The 20,696-nt window shown below is 41.0% G+C and overlaps 1 protein-coding gene across 2 annotated transcripts in view; it reads left to right on the top strand.

The window, feature by feature from the left end:
• Positions 1-20,696, top strand: part of KLHL5 (kelch like family member 5) — a 1,925,884-nt gene that overhangs the window by 1,238,386 nt on the left and 666,802 nt on the right. For both annotated transcript variants that reach the window (XM_044062938.1, XM_044062939.1), the window contains exon 4: positions 17,903-18,099. In XM_044062938.1, the coding sequence (XP_043918873.1) occupies positions 17,903-18,099 (197 nt within the window). The remainder of the gene's footprint in view (positions 1-17,902; positions 18,100-20,696) is intronic.

Below are 20,696 nucleotides of genomic sequence, written 5' to 3'. Positions count from 1 at the left end.
AATTAAAAGCACTACACCCTCACTCCCCACTGGCCCTTGTTTTCAATTAAGGATTTCCCATTATTATTCTAGCATGTCCAAAGGTCAGTTGTCAATCTCCTCTCCGGTCCAGCTGGTGAATCTGGGAATCTTGAGGCAATGTTATAACTGCCTCATGTACACAGACAACCCTCTCCTCCTCCCACATAACACAAATACTTGTGAGAGATGCAGCTATTTAGCCAAACTGGAGGCTGAGCTCTCTCAACTCAGGACTGGCAAGACCAGACAGGAGGAGAAGGCAACTACTCACACCACAAAACCAGCCTCACATAATGCTACCACTCCACTGAATCAAACACATAAACACACAAAGACATACTCGGAGGCTCTGAGTAAAATTTACCTAAACAGCAGAGGCCTCCAAAGCAGACACCCAAACAACTGCTACCTCAAGACACCCCACAAGCAACACATAAACCACAAAAGCAGTGTGCAAAGCAGTCACAGCCCTTAAGGCCAAATACAACACCAAACATACTTGTCATAGGTGACTCCATAGTCAGACACACTGACGTCCCACTCACCAGGCTGAACAAGGAGAGGGTCACAGTAAGCTGCCTATCGGGCGCTAGAATCCGCCACATAACACAAGCACTGGTCACTCCACAGCAAGTACAAATATGACACAGTCATTGTCCATGCTGGTGTGAACGACCTGAGATGTACCTCCCTGGACTGCATGAAAAGAGACATAGAGGAGCTCTCTGATTATGTAGCCCAGGCAGGTATGACCCTAACCCTGAGCAGTATCCTTCCTTCACCAAGAATGATGCCACAATATAGAGACAAGATGATCAGCTTTAACAATTGGCTTAATGTCTGGTGTCATTCAAAGGGGATCCAGTGTCTGTCTGCCTGGGATGACATGCTTGACAAGCCACGCTGCTTCGCAAGGGACGGCTTGCACCTGTCACCCCTGGGATTCCGGATATTGGCTAAGGCTCTTGCCACCCCCATAGTGCCTTTTTTAGGCAAGGCTCAAGAAATTGAGGGTAATGCTGCTCAATGCCAGAAGTCTAAATCTCAAAATGCACGCACTCGAGGCCCTTCTCAGTATGGAGAACATCGATGTCTGTGCTGTAACTGAAACCTGGTTCAAGGCTCCTGAGAGCACCCCGGCACTATTAGGTTTTACCTCATATCATGCGTTCCGGCCCCAAAACCCGGACCACTCCACAAAAGGAGGGGGTGTATCCATATTCATAAAGGATACTCACACCTCCAGGTTGGTGGCAACGCATGAAGCTTCGGAAACCATCCAGGTGCAACTAACAATAGGCAAAACTGCTCTACAAATTGTAGCATGCTACAGGCCACCCTCTCAAACTCAGGAACCCCACACAGCCTTCCTGAAGACACTGGAGGGTATAAATGTATCTCCAAACACCATCATATTGGGTGACTTCAACTACCCGAATATAGACTGGGAACATTACTCAAGCCCTAACTTTCTAGCCCAACGGTTCCTGGAGTTCATAAATTCAAATGCCATGGAACAGCTAGTCACTGTTCCCACGAGAGGAGAAAATATACTAGATCTCATTGTCACAAACATGGGGACAAAATGCTCCACACCGAAGTATATCCCTCATTGGTGAGATCTGATCATAAACTAATCTCACTGGAAATCCACATCCCGCCCCCACCCCAAACAAAAGACCATAGTGAAGAACTTCTCTAAAGCAAACTTCACACTACTCAAGACTGGTGTGGTATCCTTCAAGGCCCCTGAGTCAGAGGAAACCACAACCCAAGCTGCGGAAGCCCTTACAAATGCCTTCTATGAACACCTCCAGGACTGCATGGATCAGGCAATCCCAAATAAAACCAAGACTCTTTCCACAAAGGGCAAACGTCCAGTCTGGTGGACCCCAGCCATTAACAAACTTTACAATAAGAGGAGAAAGCTATTACATGATAGAACAAAATCCATAAAAGGGAAGTCACCCCTGATCATTATTAGTAAAAATTACGAGCACTCATAAAATCAACTAAGGCCAATTTTGAGAGAAAAATTGCCATGGATTCAAAGGACAATCATAAGGCCTTTTTCAGCTATGTTAGGAACCTGGGTGGAAACTCACAGATATGCTCAGAATTAGTCCAAAATGATACAAAAATCACTGAACCCACAGACATTGCCAACATACTGGCAGACAGGTTCAGTGCAAACTTCACCCCTCTCCCCTAAAGGAGAGATAACTATCCCAGCCGAGTGTAGCCTCCCGGACATCTCAAATGCGCAGGTGAAAGCTGCTCTCTCTAAAGCTAAAAACACAGCATCAATGGGACCGGATGGTGTCCCGGCTGTGTGCTACACGAGCTAAATGAGGAATTAAACCCGCACATAAGGCAGCTGTTTAATCTCAGCCTTACCACAGGATACGTGCCCAAGGAGTGGCGACGGCAACTGTGGTCCCACTCCACAAAGGTGGCGCCTCACGGACCCTGGTAATTACCGCCCCATAAGCTTAACAAGTCTAGTCTGCAAAGCTATGGAGAGGATCATAATGGAGCTCATAAACAAAGATATAGGGGACTTGCAGACATTGGACCCGACCCAGTTTGGCTTTGTCAAGGGAAGATCATGCCTTTTGAACTTGGTCGACTTCTTGAAATAGTCACCAAGGCCATTGATGAGGGAAAGGCAGTCCATACAGCCTACCTTGACCTTGCAAAGGCTTTCGACACAATACCCCACTCGGGTATTGTAGAAAAACTTACCAGCTTAAATGTAAACCCATATGTCACAAGATGGGTTGCAAACTGGCTTAAGGACAGAACCCACAGGGTTAGAGTTGCTGGCGCTGTGTCAGACTCCAAGCCGGTCACAAGTGGTGTCCCACAGGGCTCGGTCCTTGGCCCCTATTGTTTGGCATCTACTTCTCAGAAGTACAGGCCAACATGGGAGGACTTTGGCTGACAAAGTTTGCAGATGACTGCAAACTGGGCGCCATAGTGGAAAGTGCATCGGACACTGATATCCTTCAGAAGGGACTCACGGAAACAGATAGCTGGTGCCAGAGCCATGGCCTGAAGTTAAACGCCAAAAATGTATAGTCATACCCTTCGGGAAAAACAAGGTAACCCCAAGCTACCATATAGGTGGCAATCCACTAAGCACAGAAGAGGTTATCAGGGACCTGGGGACCCAGGTTGACAGTGGCCTTTCTTTTGACACTCACATTGCTAAAGTGGTTAGAAAGACCTTCTACATTGCCCACCTGATCATGAAGGGATTCACATCCAGATCTAGTGAGGTCATTGTTCCCCTGTACTCTTCACTTATCAGACCAATGATAGAGTACAATGCCCCATTCGGGATGTATCTCACCCGACATCTGCAGCAATTGGAGAGACCCCAAAAGTTCCTCACCAAAAGGATAAAGGGACTCCAAAATCTGTCATATGCTGCCAGATTGAAGAAACTTCAGCTCTATTCAGTCGCATACCGTCTGCTCAGAGGTGACATGTGCCTGACATACAAGGCCATGTCCAACCCGGAATTAATGGACATGCTCCACCTCAAAAATCCAAATCCACCAAAACCACTAGAGCAAGTGACTTAAACCTTAGCACGGATATAAATAGGACGTGCTGGAGGGATAGATTTATCACTCAGAGACTCCCTATGCTGTGGAATAAAATCCCGGTCCATGTGAGGCAGAGCACCTCGCTGACTCTGTTCAAGAGAAATCTAGACCTGTGGATGGGAGATAGTAGGTTTACCCCGGGAATCATCTCTGGGTCACTGCTGGACAGAGGCACAACAAACTAATGGGCACAGTATTTTTTAATATAAGGGGTGGCGTAAGCCACAATAATTTGGGCTAGGCTTATAAATGCCTTAGGGCAGATAGCCTAGTATAAACCTATGAACCTATGAATATTTTCATCTTTCGATAATGTGATATAAACGCATTTAAATAACTTCCGCTTCCTTTGTTCCTGTGTTTATGTGGATACTGAACAGGACGGGGTACTGGAAATTGTATTTGCTGTCTCTTTTGCCACTTAACCAGTATATACAATGATAATTTTTTTAAGCATGCATGTGTGAGAGAGAGTGATGTATGTGTGCATGTATGTTGGAGTATAGGGGCCCTCAACTGTTCCTGACTTTACAGAATGCCTATGATTTCCTGTCTCATATTTTAATCTCTGTTGGTAGTTGCTGTTTTTGTGTAAATTAATGAGGATTGCCATTGCTAAAACAATGATAGATATGCAAGTTATTGTCTTAATATCCTTCAGCAAAGGCATGCCATAAACTATTTGTTTAATATCCTTCAAAAAAGCATGCTATTGCAGAGTCTATTATTTTAGCACCTAGGTACAGAAGGTCATATCTGTTCCTGATCTTCGTCCTTTATGCCATTATTTAGTAACATTATTATTTGTAGCCACGGTGGTGCAGCAGTAGCATTGTTGCCTCACAGCAAGAGGTTCTCCTGTTCAATTCTTGGCTGGAGCGCCTTCTGTGTGGAGTCTGCATGTCTTCCCTGTGGTCGGGTGGCATTCGAAAGACATGCGTAGAATGGGCATGCCTTCATTGAAGGTTGAGCGTCGAGCTGGCACGTCAGCACCCGTAAAAAATCTACTTTCAATCATTAGCGGACCGGAGTTCCTCTGTGGCGATCCCTAACCGGGAAAAGCCGAAAGAAGAAGATTATTTATTCCTGAACTACAAGGTCAAAGTGTGTGTGTGTGTGTGTGTGTGTGTGTGTGTGTGTGTGTGTGTGTGTGTGCGCGCGTGTAAAACTGTCCTTGATTTTGCAGAATGTCTGTGACTGTGTATTCATATTTGGTGTGTTCCTTGTAAAGCTTTGCATATTTTTTTCTGGCAAATTAATGAGGATTGCTGTCAGTAAATACTGACGTACACAGGAGTTTCAGATGTTGTAGCCTTCAGAAAAGGCATGCTAATGCAAACCTTATTATTCTAGCAATTGTATATGTATACAAGGCCAATAGCTGCTTATTGCAAACTTCACGTTGCTTAAGACCGAGGTGGAAAGGTTCACAGCCCCCACGCCAATGGACAATGCTGTCCAAGCTGCTGAAACTTATACAAAGGCACTCTATAATCATCTGCAGGAATGCATGGATCATGCTATCCCAGGTAAAACCAAGACTCACTCCTCCAAGAAAAGGAAACCAGTCTGGTGGACCCCTGCCATAAACAGACTCTACAATAGAAGGAGGAAACTAGTACAGATAAGAGCAAAATCCCTAGAAGGAAAGACATCCCTGATCAGTATCAGCAAGAAACTACGATCCCTCATTAAATCATACAAGGCTAGCTTTGAAAGAAAAATTGCCAAGGACTCCAAAGATAACCACAAAGCGTTTTTTAGCTATGTCAAGAACCTAAATGGAGGCTCTCGGATCTGCTCTGAGTTGGTGCAGAATGGCACAAAATACACTGAACCAACTGATATTGCCAACATTTTGGCAGACAGGTTCAGTGCAAACTTCACACCCCTCTCATCCCCTAAAGGGTCCATAACCATACCAGAAGAATGTATGGCCCCAGCAATTACCGACACACAGGTTAAAACAGCCCTATCCAAACCAAAAAGCACAGCCTCAATGTGACCGGACGGTGTCCCAGGCTGTGTCTTACAAGAGCTCCAAAATGAACTAACCCCTCACCTAAACACACTGTTCAAACTCAGCCTCTCTACAGGCTACGTACCCACAGAGTGGCGCACAGCAACAGTTATCCCACTCCACAAAGCTGGCGCCATAATGGACCCCGGGAACTATCGCCCTATAAGCCTGACTAGCCTGGTCTGTAAGGCTATGGAGCACATCATCATGGAACTCATTAACAGAGACACTGGGAACCTCCAAACTTTGGACCCCACCCAGTTTGGCTTTAAGGGCAGATCATGCCTCCTAAACCCGGTGGTCTTCTTTGAGACAGTTACCAAGGCATTAGATGAGGGTAAGGAGGTCCACACAGCCTACCTAGACCTCGCAAAGGCTTTCAACACCATTCCCCATTCTGGTATTATAGACAAACTCACCAACCTGAACATTAACCCCTACATCACGAGATGGGTTGCAAATTGGCTTATGGGCAGAACCCACACAGTGAGAGTTGCAGACTCTAGGCCCGACTCTAAACTGGTTACAAGTGGAATACCCCAGGGCTCAGTTCTAGGACCCCTTCTGTTTGGTATATACTTCTCAGAGGTACAGGCAAGCACAGGAGGACTTTGGCTGACCAAGTTCAAAGACAATTGCAAACTAGGGGCTATAATTGATTCTCCGGCTGATACAGTCACCCTCCAGAAGGGTTTCACTGAGATGGATATGTAGTGTCAAAATCATGGTCTTAAGCTGAATGCCAAAAAGTGCATAGTCATTCCCTTTGGAAAAAAACAAAGTACCTGCGAACTACCACATAGGTGGTAGTCCCCTAAATACAGAAAAAGTAATAAGGGATCTAGGGACCCAAATAAATAGCAGTCTCTCCTTTGGTAATCATATTGCCAAGGTGGTTAGAAAATCCTTTTACGTGGCCCACCTAATCTCGAAAGGGTTCTCATCCAGAACAAAGGAGGTTATTGTTCCTCTCTCCTCATCACTTATTAGACCCATTGTAGAATACAATGCCCCATTTGGGATGTACCTTACAAGACGCCTGCAGCAGCTGGAAAGACCACAAAAGTACTTCACCAAGAGGATTACTGGCCTCAAGATGACCTATGCAGCCCGACTAAAGAAACTCCATCTGTACTCGATTGCATACCGCTTACTCAGAGGTGATCTCTGCTTGACATACAAGGCCATGTCCAACCCAGAATTGATGGATATGCTCCACCTAAAAAAAACAAATCCCTGAGAGCCACACGCTCTAGGGATATAAACCTTACCGCAATGATAAATAGGATGTGCTGGAGGGATAGATTCCTGACCCAGAAACTCCCTATGCTTTGGAACAAGATTCCAATATACATCAGAGCCCCTCACTAGCAATCTTCAAGAGAAACCTTGACGGGTGGATGGGAAACAGAAAATTTACCCCTGGGATCACTGCAGTAGCTCTGCTGGACAGAGGCGCAGGGAACTAATGGCTCTGCTGGTCAGAGGCACAGGGAACTAATCTAAGGAGGTGGCGAAAGCCAACACACTCTGGCTAGGCTTATAAATGCCCTTGGGCAGATAGCCTAGTACTTACCTATGAACCTGTGTGTGTGTATGTGTGTGTGTGTGTCAGAGAGAGAATGAGTGAGTCTCTGTCTGTATGGGAGGAGACAGATGCTTTCAAATGTCCCTATTTTTGCAAAATGTCCCTTATTTTCTGCCTCATATTTGGTGTATTCTTTGTAAAGCTTGCTTTTTTTCCTCGCAAAGCAATGAGAATTGCAGTCAGTAAATGCTGGCATGGATACGAGTTTGACTTGATAGCCTTCAGGAAACTAAGGGCAGTATCTCTTCCTGATTTGTGTGTGTATGTGGTGGAAGGGAGCATAGATGCTGTTGATTTTCCCCTGATTTTGGCTCATACTTTTTTTTTTCTTTTTTGGCATATCAATGAGGATAGCATTCAATAAAATGCATAGATGTGAGTTTCAGACTTAAAAGTCTTCAGAAAAGGCACACACTTATACCTCTGATTATACAAGAGCGATATATGTTTTAAGTGTGTGTGTGTTTTATATATACGAGCTTCAGGTTGTGTTTAATTATTGGCCAGATCAATTTAAAAAAATGGTCAAATCAGTGCAATATGAAGTGTTCCCTAAATGTCCTTAAGAAGACATTCCGTTTATATTTAGAACTGCTGACCCAAAAGGAGTGATCAGTAACTGAAAAAGTCTGTTTAATTATCATGCTAAATTATGAATATTTGTTATATTATGCTGATGAAACCTTGACCCAGAAAGAGTTTACATGGCAAATCTATCCATGATACCTGGTGTCTAATTAATGCCATTTTGCAGATATATGTACTTCATTATCTATATGCAAATTCACATAAATATTATATTTATGCATATGTTGTGAACTGTCTACTTAGCCTATTAAGAGGTGGTCTGAAATGTTACCGAGTCAGCACATCATTCAGGAATGCCTTTGACCTAAATGAGGTTGTGAATAAGTGCATTTTTTTATTTATGTCAAATTATGAATTTATGCCATGTTAATATTTTTTGTCAATAACTGAATCTTTACAGAGGTGATAGTACGTTGTGGTGTCAATTAAAAGTTTAGTTAAAACCGGGGAAATTGTCAAAGAGAACTACCACTGCTTTGCAGATATTTGTATTTCATTAACATAAATATATGTATGTTGTTGTATCTTTTGGCTTTTCCCGGTTAGGGGTCGCCACAGTGGAACTCCGGTCCGCTAATGATTGGCAGTAGATTTTTACGTACCGACTTGCCAGGCCTGGCGCACAACCTTCAACGAAGGTACGCCCATTCACGCACATCTCCACACAGAAGACACTTTAGATGAGAATCGAACAGGACAACATCTTACAGTGAGGCGACACTGCTACCGCAGCACCACCACTGTTTGCATATTTTATTTAAATATTTATTTATTTATTTATTTGCAGTTTGTTTATTTGCAGTTTGTTTACAAGAAAGTCCACAGAGTCTGTTTTCAGTGGAGGCCCAGGGAGAAAAACTCCTCAGTACATTAATAAAAGTAGATATGTATTCATTGGTAATATACTTACTACAAAACAATTAGCTAAAATGTAAGACAGATTTAGCAGTCCAGTGGCAAAAACAAATAGAAGTGAAATTACAACAATTTTTGAGGTAGAGCAGAGAAGAATTTGGGTAAACATGGTGGTAAAAGTAGAAAGATATCACTAGACTTAGATATTCTAAAGAGGCTGGGTGCAAGTACAGATCAAGATGAAAGGTATGTGTTCGTGTAAAGAGGTTTTGAAACTTGCAGGACTCTGGGTTGTTCTAATGGCTAAAGGTAGAGCATTCCACTTTTTGGCTAAACAGTAGGAGTAAGGGAACTGGCCAGGAGGAAGATTTGGTTTGTAAACCTGTAGAAGTTGCTGATTCCCAGATCTGAGAGGGCTCTTTGGGAGGTAGTAAATGAAAACTGAGGTAAGGGCAGGACAGTCTGAATGTTTAAAGATCAGTCTGTGTGCTATAGTTAGTTGAAGATAGGTGAGATAGTTTGGTAGTTCCTGCCATTTTAGGGAATGTAGAGTGGTACAGTGATGGGTGACATTTTTGAAATTAGTTGCAAATTTTGCAGTTTTATTATAACAAGTCACGCTTGGTCTTTAGTGTAGTTTTAAAGGTTGGTAAGTAGATGGGTGCCGTACATGAGAGAAGGGAGTAGGTAGGTGGATGCAAAGGTTTGTTTAGTGGAGAGGCTGAGGAAGTGGTTGTGCCTGTAGTGGATTGCTAGTTTCTATTGAGTTTTATGGATATTGTGTTGTAAATGAATATCAAATTTTAGGTGTTCATATATGGTGACTCCTAGTGTTTTAGTGTGGCTAACACATTCTATTTGTGCCTTGCTTTGAGAATAGATGTTGAACTTGGTTTTGTATAACAGGGTTGATTTCTTAGGGGTGAATAACATTATCTTGAATTTTTTAGGATTAAGGGCTAGGTGGTTATTATGCATCCAGAATTTGGTAGTGAAGAAGGCTTTTTGACTTTTGATTTGAAGTTCAGAAATAGAGTCAGATGAACACCGAGTCATCTGCATAATGAATGAGAGATCTGTGGGTCATAGAAGAATGGAAGTTATTACTGAAAATGCTGAATAGGAGGGAACCACGTATGGAGCCTTGAGGAACTCCAGTAGCGGTATTAAGATAAGGAAAGATAGAGTTTTGCCATATGACAGCCTGTTGCCTGTCTTTTAGATAGTTTGAGAACCAGTAGAGGGTGGTGAGGGAAAGTCCGAGAGTTGTGATAGTATAGAGGGTGAGAAACTATATCAAAAGCCTTTGTTAGATCTAAGAGGGTAGAGGCTATTTTCCCAGCATCACGTGCTCTGTTAACAGTATCCAAGAAAGATATAAGGGCAGTTGTTTTGTTTGGCCAGGTCTGAAACCATGTTTTGTGAGAGACAGGAGATGGTTTTGGAGAAGATAGTGCATCAGCTGAATGTGAATGCACTTTCCAAGATCTTGGAAATAGAAGGAATAGCAACAGGATGATAGTTGATGATATCCGTGTTTTTGCCTCCTTTATTAAGAGGGAGAATGTATGCTTTCTTCCATGATTTGGGCACATAGGATTCCTGAATGGACCTATTAATAGGGATATGTATAGGGAATGCAACAGCATCTGCAGCAAGCTTTAAAAATTTGGGGGCTATATTGTCAGGTGTATTGGAGCAGGGTTTGAGCTTCAGAAGTAGTCTTTTTATAGTTGTGATAGAAATGGGATTGAGTGAAGCTGGAAGTAGAGTGGGTGCCGGGCTCATGGGTGAGTGGGGTGTATGAAGTGATAGGAAAAGTAGTGGAAGTTTTGGGTGGAACTGCATCACTTATGCTCCCTTTAGCATTTGGAAAGCCAGCAGTAATGTCAGCTATAGAATTTATAAAGAGTGAGTTAGAGAGAGGGTATTTCTTCAGAAGTTTGTTGGAATGTGGACATGAACTGTTTTTTTGTGCCAGGGTTCAAGAGTGATGTGACAGAATTCCAGAATTTTGGGGGGGGTTTGTTTATGGTTAGACCCAGTCCTGAGTACTGTTCTGTTTTATCTTTGTTGACTTGTTTTTTCACCTTATTACGAAGATGTTTAAATGTTATCAGGTCTAGCTGGTTTATTTTAGCTTGATACTGTTTCTATATTTTATCTCTGGAGTGCACCAGATCTTTTTTAGGTTTGGACAGCCATAGGGCAACGTTAGTTTTGATTCTTTTCATGCAAAGGGGTGCAAAGCTGTGTAGTGTGTTTAAGAACATAGTATTAAAAGTAGTCAACGGAACTGTCAAGTGGGAGAGTTTTTAGGTTGTACCAGTTTATCATTTTCAAGGTATTGACAAAGGTAAGTGGATTAAATGCAGTTGAGGTTCCTTATTTGTTTGTAATGGTGTTTATTTTGGTAGGGGGGAGCAGTGGATAAAGGCAGGGAGGTGGTCACTGAGAGTGTCTGCAAGAGTGCCTGCTTCAGGTATTTTGTTGTGGTTGGAGATAAGAATCCAGCCTAGGATGGATCCTGTGGTGTTATCCTTATTTGGTCTGGTTGGAGTGTTTATGAGCTGTGTGAAGTTGAATAGATTAATATTAGAAGTAGGGATGCTGGAACTGAGGTTTAGCTTGATGATATTTATGTTGCCTAAGATAACAGTTTCATTTTTGATATTAGTAGAAATCCAGGCAAGGATTTCTTCTAATAATGCTATGTTGTCGCCAGGGGGTAGATGGAGAACTATGATACACAGATTTTTTTTCAGACAGTATCCAACACAGTAGCTTGATGAAACAGCATTTCATAGGCAGCTCAGTACAGACGTCAAGAATGTGTGCTAGCCTCAATACAATGCTCAGTATGCAAGAACATTTTTTATGACAAATTATGAATGTGTGCCATAGTAATATTTCTGTTAGTAAATCAACACAGATAATATGTATATAGTATTAAATGGAAGTTACGTAATGCTGCAAAATTATTCGATGTCAGTGATACAACAGGTAGCACACCCTCTTTTGATGGAGAAGGCTGTTGGTTGTATTCCCGCAACAGAGAAATGAATTGCTGACACTACAGTGTAGCATAAGGGGGGTGCCGCACTCCTGCCTAAGTCAGTGAAAGCCCAGGTGGATGTAAAAGATCCCATATCGCCTATCGAAAAGAGAAGGGGAAGTTTCTTGATGCCCTGGCCAAATTTCCCCCTGAAAAGAGGCTACTAGCATACTGAGACTAACCCTGTCAACAGAGGAAAAATAAAATAAATTGTCACTGATACATGCGGTTACTACTACTTTGCAGATGTTTATAGTTTATTAATAATAAACTGCACATATTAATATAATATTTATGTAAATGTCTCAGACACTGTCCACCTGGACCTGTTGTAGAACAGCATTCGACATGTCCAATTACTACAGAACTCAAGACCGGCTCTGTGAAAAGTAGGGTACACAGTACTAGTGAAAATGTGAGTTATTTTTTGGAAATATTATGAGTATATGCCATATATACCTAATTATAATATAGCAGTAACTGCCACTGTTGGTGTGGTTTAATCACAAGGATAAAGCCCGAGTGATTAAGTAAAGCAACCCGTGGGTAAATTTTCAATATGCCACACCACTGAGTCTGTTATTGCTATTACACAATGACATTATTTAAGAAAAAATTACTTATTTTCTTAAGTAATGTCTTTGATTAATACCTCCGTAGTGCTCTTCTGCATTTTTCCAGAATCCTGGGACTTTTTCTGATGTACTGCGCATGCGTATGGGACTTGTGTTCCCACGCTTACACAGTACATCAGTGCTATGCAAAGGAAGCAATGGAGAAAGGAAGATCTCTGTTGCATTTTTTTTTTTTTTTTTAATTCAAAAGAGCAAAAGAAATTGGAAGACTTTTAATGTTCGGGAGACTGGGACAGACAAAATAAAAAGAAAATCATGTACATTTCTTTATTTTTGCTGAACGTACCTAATTATCCTCTTATTTTTCTCTGTGTTGTCTCCCTCGTTAGTTTGAGGTCTTCCATTTTGTAATTTGATTAAAAAAATGAAAGATAAGTAAAAAGTTTGAGATATACTAATGGAAAAACGTCCAGGTGACCTTTTTCTGTTGGTATATTCTCAGATTTACAACGTGCATGCTGATTGGGCTGACCAATTAACGTGCTCGTTTTTGAATATTACTGGCCATTCATTGTATAATATAACTTGAACCACAATGCATTTATGTGGTACTCTGTGGTATCAAATGAAAGCATAAACAGTACTGCTCTGATAGTTAGAGCCTGAGTAACATTGCTTTGTATACATTTATATTTCTTTACTCATTCATTATGTAGATGTACATACAAATTAGTATGCAGATATTTACAGATCTGTTTTGCAGCAAGAAACCGAAGTAATGGTTAAAGAGATTTTAGTAGTTTGAATAATTATAATAATAATATGATTATTTATTTGTTTTCTCTCTCTCTGGGCCTCTACTGAAAGTGTGGTTTGATCAGTTAGAATTCACTGACTAAAAACAAATACATAACTGGGGAGTTATGGATGTTCACGTAATGAATTTACTAGTTCCTTTTTATTTTGTAGCAGTTTATTTATTCATTCATTTGTTAAATGGATAACTCCTTCAAGGGGTGACCTAGGAGCACCAGTCTTGTAAAGTAACTTACTCAGTCATATAACATGTATGGATAACTGAAGAAATAGTGCCAGTTCTACAAGGTAATGATCCTTAGATGCTCATAGTTTTATTATTTGTTTTATTTTATTACTTATTAACCCTACAGGATATTTGTCCATTTTTAGGTGCAGTCTGAAAGTATCGGGTCGTTAAGTGATGTGCTCCGAGTCGCACAGTAGGCAAATGAATGCTGGGGGAATAAACCCTGACATACAGAAAGCAGCTCGTTATCATCTCATAGCTTTAATCCTCTGCATTAGCTGCCAGTCGTATTCTTGTGTGGCTTGCTCCCAAATGTTTGGAAAGTTCAGTATAGCAGTTTAATTACTTCATACAGGAGTGGACTTCATTTTTAAATAACAAGTGTATGTGTGTGTTGATGTACTTGTAAAGCGCAAAGTTTCAAAACTTCAAAAGACCGAGACTAGAAGACTGAAGTTTTGAAACTTTGAAAACTTTGAAAAAAAAAAGTAAATAAAAACAATTTTTTTTTTTAATTTTTGCAGGGGGGCGCACCCCCACACCTCTACTAAATAAATATACCAACTCCAAGATCTCACTACAGTGAGAAAAATGGTAAATATACCATTCCCCATTGTACTGCAATCTGCATTCAGAATATTCGAAGTTTCAAAATTTCAATCGTCTGGTCTTGGCCTTTTCAAGTTCAAAGTTTTGAAACTTTGAGCTTCTGAGAGGGGTGTGTGTGTGTGTGTGTGTGTGTGTGTGTGTGTGTGTGTGTGTGTGTGTGTGTGTGTGTGTGTGTGTGTGTGTGTGTGTGTGTGTATCTTTCTCTCTATCTGCATAATGTAATATAAATATGTGTATATACATGCATACATATATTTATATCAAAAACACATTCATTTCTTTGAAGATAGTAGCTGCTGTATTGGAAACATTTTGTGAACTGGTCATTCACCGTCACCTGATACATACACTGCTTTTTAAGTTCTGTAACCCCAACTGATTTTATTACAGAACTGACGTTATATTCTTGTATTCTAAGAAAATGGAGAGCAGTGGATACTTGCTATATGGTCATTTATGAAGTTGTTACTAGATTCCACAGTATTTGTTTTAGTTTGAGAACATGCTCTTTGTCCCTGTGCAAGCTTATTTCATTACTTTTATGTATCTGGTTTAGTTCCCTTTCCCACCAGTGATCTCATTTTGTCAGATATCAACCTGATAGAATTATAGAATGTGTAGGGCAGCTGGACCATGTAGCCATTTACACCTTGCCAGTACCACCCTTAGACCTTCCCTCCTTTTTTTAAGGAAACAGAGGTAATCCAGAGGGCTCTGGTTCTGAACAAGAGCACTCGTCCATCTGACTACTTAACTGAGTAAACTTCTGGAAACTTCAACAAGGTACCTTTATTCCTCTCACAGGGAGGGTCTCAGAAAGAGAGAGAGAGTCTCCTAGATCTGCTAGCTTAGGTGATTTTATTTGCTCTCATTTGTTATACTCTGTTCCTTTTTTTAAGGAGTGATATGCCAGTCATACTAGGCTGAATTTATGAATATCCACCCAGTTGTCTAATTCATTCTTAATAGGAAAATTATGTGTTACATTGCTTGATCTGAAGAGGAGGTTTGTTACAGAGAAGGGGTAGTCTTTTTGTGACAAATCTGTCTCTCTATCATGATTTCTGTATTTGCTGAAGCAGACTCGGATCTCTGGTTCTAGTGTTTGCTAGCCTGATTTGTGGAGAAATATTGGGAGTCGTGAACTGCAGAATCCCTAATGACCTGGAAAACAAGATACAGATCGCCCTTAAGGAGACTGTAGGGCACTGAATACAATGACAAGGCCACTGTCTTGGTAGCTCAGGCCCTTTAGCCTCCCTTTTTTTTATCAGTAACCATTAAGGTATCTCACAACTGCTTGATATGGGTGGGAGATTGGTATATTGGTTACGGAGTTTACCTTACAGACACAAAGTGCAGGATTTGATTCTTTAATTGCATAATTAATTGGCTAGGCTTAAAATGGCCCACTGGAGCAGTTAGCCTAGTAGTAATATATGAACTTAAGAAGGGGCCTGATCAGTGCAAAATATAGAGTTGTAAGGACTTCTTTCAGTCTAGAGGAAACATCCTTTTGAAAAGCTGTGCCCAATAAAAGGATTTCCTTACCACTGTTACAACATAATAAGCAAAGGAGAAGGATTTTTCTACCTATGTTTCATGGTCTGTCACAACATCTTCATTTTGGAGTAGGGTGTTTTCTATACTGGAAGGGTTTGTTTACTACATGCAATGATATTGCATGTTGTAGCATTTAGTTTAAACCCTTTTTCAGAGCTTTTTAAATGTGTACATTTACTTTGTAATTTCTGAGCATCAGTAGGGGATTTAAGTATAATAATCTTCCTACTAAGCTGTTGTGAGAGGATGGTAAAAGAGTTTGGTGGCAAGATCGTAAGCTCCTCATACCACAAAGTGCTGGGGGTAGATACTTTCCTTATGCCCTTCCAGTTCCCTATGAGCTCATGTATGATATCTTGTCACCATGCAAATTACCGTGTCTACCACTGGATATCTTAAGCCTGAAGGACACTTCCTTGTGTGTGTGTGTGTGTGTGCGCGTGTATTTTTTTTTTTTTGGATTGTCTTCGGCTAGCCATTTACTTTGTACTGATAGGTACTTGAAGTGGGGAGTTCTGTCCCTCCTGTCTAAGAGGTGAGCTCTGTCTGCCAGCTGTTTAAACCCTGTAGCTTGACTGACTCCCCTACCACGTGCTGCTACTTGAACCTTTGCCACTTGCGGCATATTGAGATAGATGGTTCCCCCCACTGCACTAAAAGACTGTCCCTAAGATAAAGCCTTGTTAAAGGAAAAAGTTCATCCTCACCTGCAGTTTAAGTTATCCCTAAGGTTTCCTTTCTACAGAATGCTTTAGTAACCAGAAACCACCCCGTACTTTGTAAAACTTGTATTTTCTTGCCGTGAAAACAAAGGAAGGGAAAGCCCACTCACCTGTTTAAGCTCAACCTCTTTGGAAGTTGTTTCTGCCTGCATAATAGATGGTAGACACAGAGAAATCCTTAGTTATTCCCATCAGGTACTTTTCATAATCTTACATAGGCAATCCAATGTTTTGCTGATGTCAGCTGCTAAAACAAATTAATGTCTTTGTTGCAAATTGACATCCTTATAAAAACCTGCAATTTAGCTACATTCATTTTGAAGCCTTATAGGGTGGCCACGGTGGTGCAGCGGTTAGCGTTGTCGCCTCACAGCAAGAGGTTCTCCGGTTTGATCCTCGACTGGGGGTGCCTTCTGTGTGGAGTCTGCATGTCCTCCCTGTGGTCGCGTGAGTTTCCTCCAGTGTTTCCTCCCACATCCCAAAGACATGCTGTAAGTGGATTGGACACTCTAAATTGGCCCTAGGCGTGAGTGCATGCATGTGTGCGCTTTCTGTGGAAGGTTGGGCACCAGGCCGGCAACTGGACACCGCAAAACTCTACTGCCAATCATGAGCGGACAGGTGATCTGCTGTGGCGAAACCTAACCGGGAAAAGCCGCAAGAAGAAGATTTTTGAAGCCTTATAACTACTGTGAGTAGCTCAAAATAAGATCCAATAGAATCAGTTATGAAGGTCATTCAGGGAAGAAAGCAAGCAGGTGTGTTCGAGAAGGTGTGAAAGAGGCATGTAACTCACACTTGTGCCATTCTATGTCATTGGTAAGGAAATAAAACATCATTTCCTTATGTCTCGTGATTTATATAAAGGAAACTTGAAATGGATTCTGGGAACAAGAACAAAATCACATAAATATAACAGGCCCCATGACAAGCAGTTTTTTGAAAAACATCCTAAACTGTTGTAACAATCACTTAAACGTTTTGATGCATTAAAATACTCAAAATATAAGTATGCATTTTTGTTTAGTTCCAAAGTGGAGTTTTCCTTTACCTACATTATTAAGAGATGGTTGGGAAAGAAAAGAAGAGAAACATGGAATAACCTGGCAGCTAAAATAAAAAAACAGAAAATATGAACATAAGAACCTTTTAAAAATTTTAAGGACACTCTTAAAGAACATCTGTTAATGAATCCATCTGTAGCTGCTATCATGCTATCAGGATAATGAAGAACTCCCACATTTCAGATGTTTTTCATCCAGTCCAAACTTATATAGGCTTATCGTTGTACTATAGATATATTTAAGACTAGTGTATTGACTGAAACAAAGTACTGTTCTGTGTAATTCATTCTGAATTCATTTTAAAATTAATTTATATGTCTGTATATCTGATCTCTCTTCACTGTGCCTTGTGCCTGAGTCATGACTGAAAAGGGTCAGTAGACCAGGTTACTTACTGGTTATCATGTAGCAATAAATGAATAGATAGCAAAGGAATTCATTTGACATATCCATATTGTGTTAAAGTATTAGTTCATAACTTTTTGATGTTTATCAGATTTAAAGTGTAGATGTAAAGAAATAAAACAGGAATTGTTAATTTCTCTCCAGAGTTCATTTGCTTCTTTGTTTGCAATCCTTTTAGGTCGTCTGGAACTGAAAGAAGATACCATTGAGTGCCTGCTGTCAACAGCCTGCCTTCTTCAGCTTTCACAAGTCGTTGAAGCTTGCTGTGGATTTTTAATGAAACAACTCCATCCCTCTAACTGCCTTGGAATTCGGTCATTTGCAGATGCTCAGGGCTGTACAGACTTGCATAAAGTGGCTCACAATTTCACCATGGTATGTTTTTATTAAGATTAAAGTAAAATATCCACATAATGTAGTCAATTTTAGAAATAATTTAAATTGAAATAAGTCAGTAGTGTGTGTGCAGGTAAATATAGCATTAGTACAGATGGCGGGATTTTCCTGTATACTGCCCCTACTTCAAAAAGAGACATGAAACAGAACTTTGTTAAAAATGTCAGTTTTAAGGGACTCTGAACTCACCCTGTTGTGCAGCTTAGAAAACAGCTGTATGGTTTAAATAGAAAATTGCCCTAATTTAGCATAAAACTTTGTAAATCTGCTATATTTATTGTATAAATTTGAGAAGTCAAAGCAGTGTGTGCCTGATGTAATAAAAGTCTGCTAAGTTCACTTACCTGGTTAACAAGTTAAAAAAGGCAGTAAAGTGTTTGATGGCTGTGCTGTTTACAAGTTTCACTTACTTGTTATTAAAACTTTTAACAGCATTTCATTACAACCCAGCGGTGTAGTTTATGAAGTATGGGGAGTTGTTCCATTTTGTGTTTCATTGCCCAAGTCTTTGGTAGCTGAGTGAAGAACCTCCTGGCAGCACATAACAGTAATACTTATGGCCTCACAAACCACATATGAAAAAAAAGATTATCCTTAGCATTCAGATAACTCCTCTCCACACATGCAAAATGCTCAGCTTGGGTTTCATATTAGTGCAAAGGAGATACATTCTGATTAGAGACATGTTAAAACCACATGAAACACTTCATAAACAACATGTTGCCATGTATATAAACTGAACACTGAGCTGTTAGATCTGGCTATGCTGGTGTTCTCCTTAGCAGCTATACATTGTGTTAGCAAAGGCACACACGTTCAGATACCCGTGCATATGTGCACACACGTTCAGATACCTATGCACACTCATAAACACAGTTGCACACATTGATACTTGTGAACATACACAAGCACACAGACACACATTCAGATACCCATGTACATACACACACATGCACTTGTTCATACCCACAGGAACAGTCCAAAACAGACACTGCATCCCTTACCTAATCCTTGTAGGGTGACAACCCAGGCATACACAGACACACATGCACACATTCATGCTCCTACAGGTACTTCTGCAGGTACACACACATACCCCCACCCTAACCTCCACTGCATTATACTTACCTGCACTACAAATGCTCTCATAGTAGTGAGTGGATGAATGCTGTCTTTGACGGTGTTCAGTATTTCTTTCTGCAGTACAATTTTACTTAGCCGAGAGATTTCTGACCTCTTGGCCAAGGAAATCATGAGTTATTCACATTTCTTGAGGAGAATGTTTAGCTAATTAGCATCGGCCATGATGGTGCAGTGGTTAGCACTGTCGCCTCACAGCAAGTGGTTCTCCGGTTCGATCCTTGGCTGGGGTGCCTTGTGTGCGGAGTCTGCATGTCCTCCCTGTTGTCGCGTGGGTTTCCTCAGGGTGCTCCGGTTTCCTCCCACATCCCAAATACATGCTGCAGGTGGATTGGACACTCTAAATTGGCCCTAGGTGTGAGTGCGTGTGTGCCTTCTGTGGAAGGTTGGGCGCCGGGCTGGCAACTCAACACTGTAAAACTCCACTGCCAATCATGAGCGGACAGGTGATCCGCTGTGGCGACCCCTAACCGGGAAAAGCTGAAAGAAGAAGAAGAAGTCCCCTAGACTAATGCATTAGCATATGGCTTCTCAGAAAGACCACTCTCCATGCTAATAATGCCCCCATGAGGGGAAAACTTCAGTGATAGGGCTATCTCTTAATCAGAAAGGCTTTCTGTGATGTAGAACCCTTCTGAGATAAGGATTCTGCATTGTGGTAAGACTTTCAGAATCCCCCCTGTATCTTTCAACATTAAACTTTTCATTAATTTCATTAACATTTTACTTCTGTTTTTACTAGAATTGTTTAAGAGCAGTGCACTATTTAAACAGTAATGCTTACTGGGTGTGGGTAATGAAGGATTTACCCACAGTTGATATGGTTTGATCACAAGTCAATCATAGGAGTGGATTATTGCTGTGATACAATGCCACCATTAAAAATGATATTAACATGCTTGCTTTTTTAGATAACTGCATTGTATATCCGAATGTCTTGTTAAATGTAATGAGCTGTTTTTGAAGAAGTAAAACATTCTCTTTTACACCGGGTGTATAGGTGTAAAGGAAAACACAAAGATCAATGCACGTTAGGTTCAAGCAAGGCACCCTTTATTACTTGCAGCAAGGAGACAGAGCATGTAGGTACAAGGTTTGTCTGATTTTCCATAGTTCAGCCTACAGTTTTTATACAGATTTCTACAAGGTCACAGAAAGATGCTATTATTAGATTTGCTGCTGACATGGTCAAATAATTGCTGTCTTGCAAAAACATGTTTTTTAAGAAAAACAACCTGGCCTTGAGTTTGTTTCAGCTTCCCTTAGTTTCTCACAATTCTTTCTCTAGTTCTGATATGATACATTCAAGGTACAGTCCTGGCCTCAGTACACTTTCTGCTGACCATGGTGGATTTACAGGCATCCATTGTTCTCTTTTCAGAGCTTCTAGCAGCTGCATATTTTCACACAGAATAAGCAGAATAAATGTATTGACT

The sequence above is a fragment of the Protopterus annectens genome, chromosome 2.part1 (assembly GCF_019279795.1).
Source record: "Protopterus annectens isolate FY-2018-M chromosome 2.part1, PAN1.0, whole genome shotgun sequence".
In the NCBI taxonomy this organism is placed as follows: domain Eukaryota; kingdom Metazoa; phylum Chordata; order Ceratodontiformes; family Protopteridae; genus Protopterus; species Protopterus annectens.
This window is presented reverse-complemented; position numbering and strand designations above follow the sequence as displayed.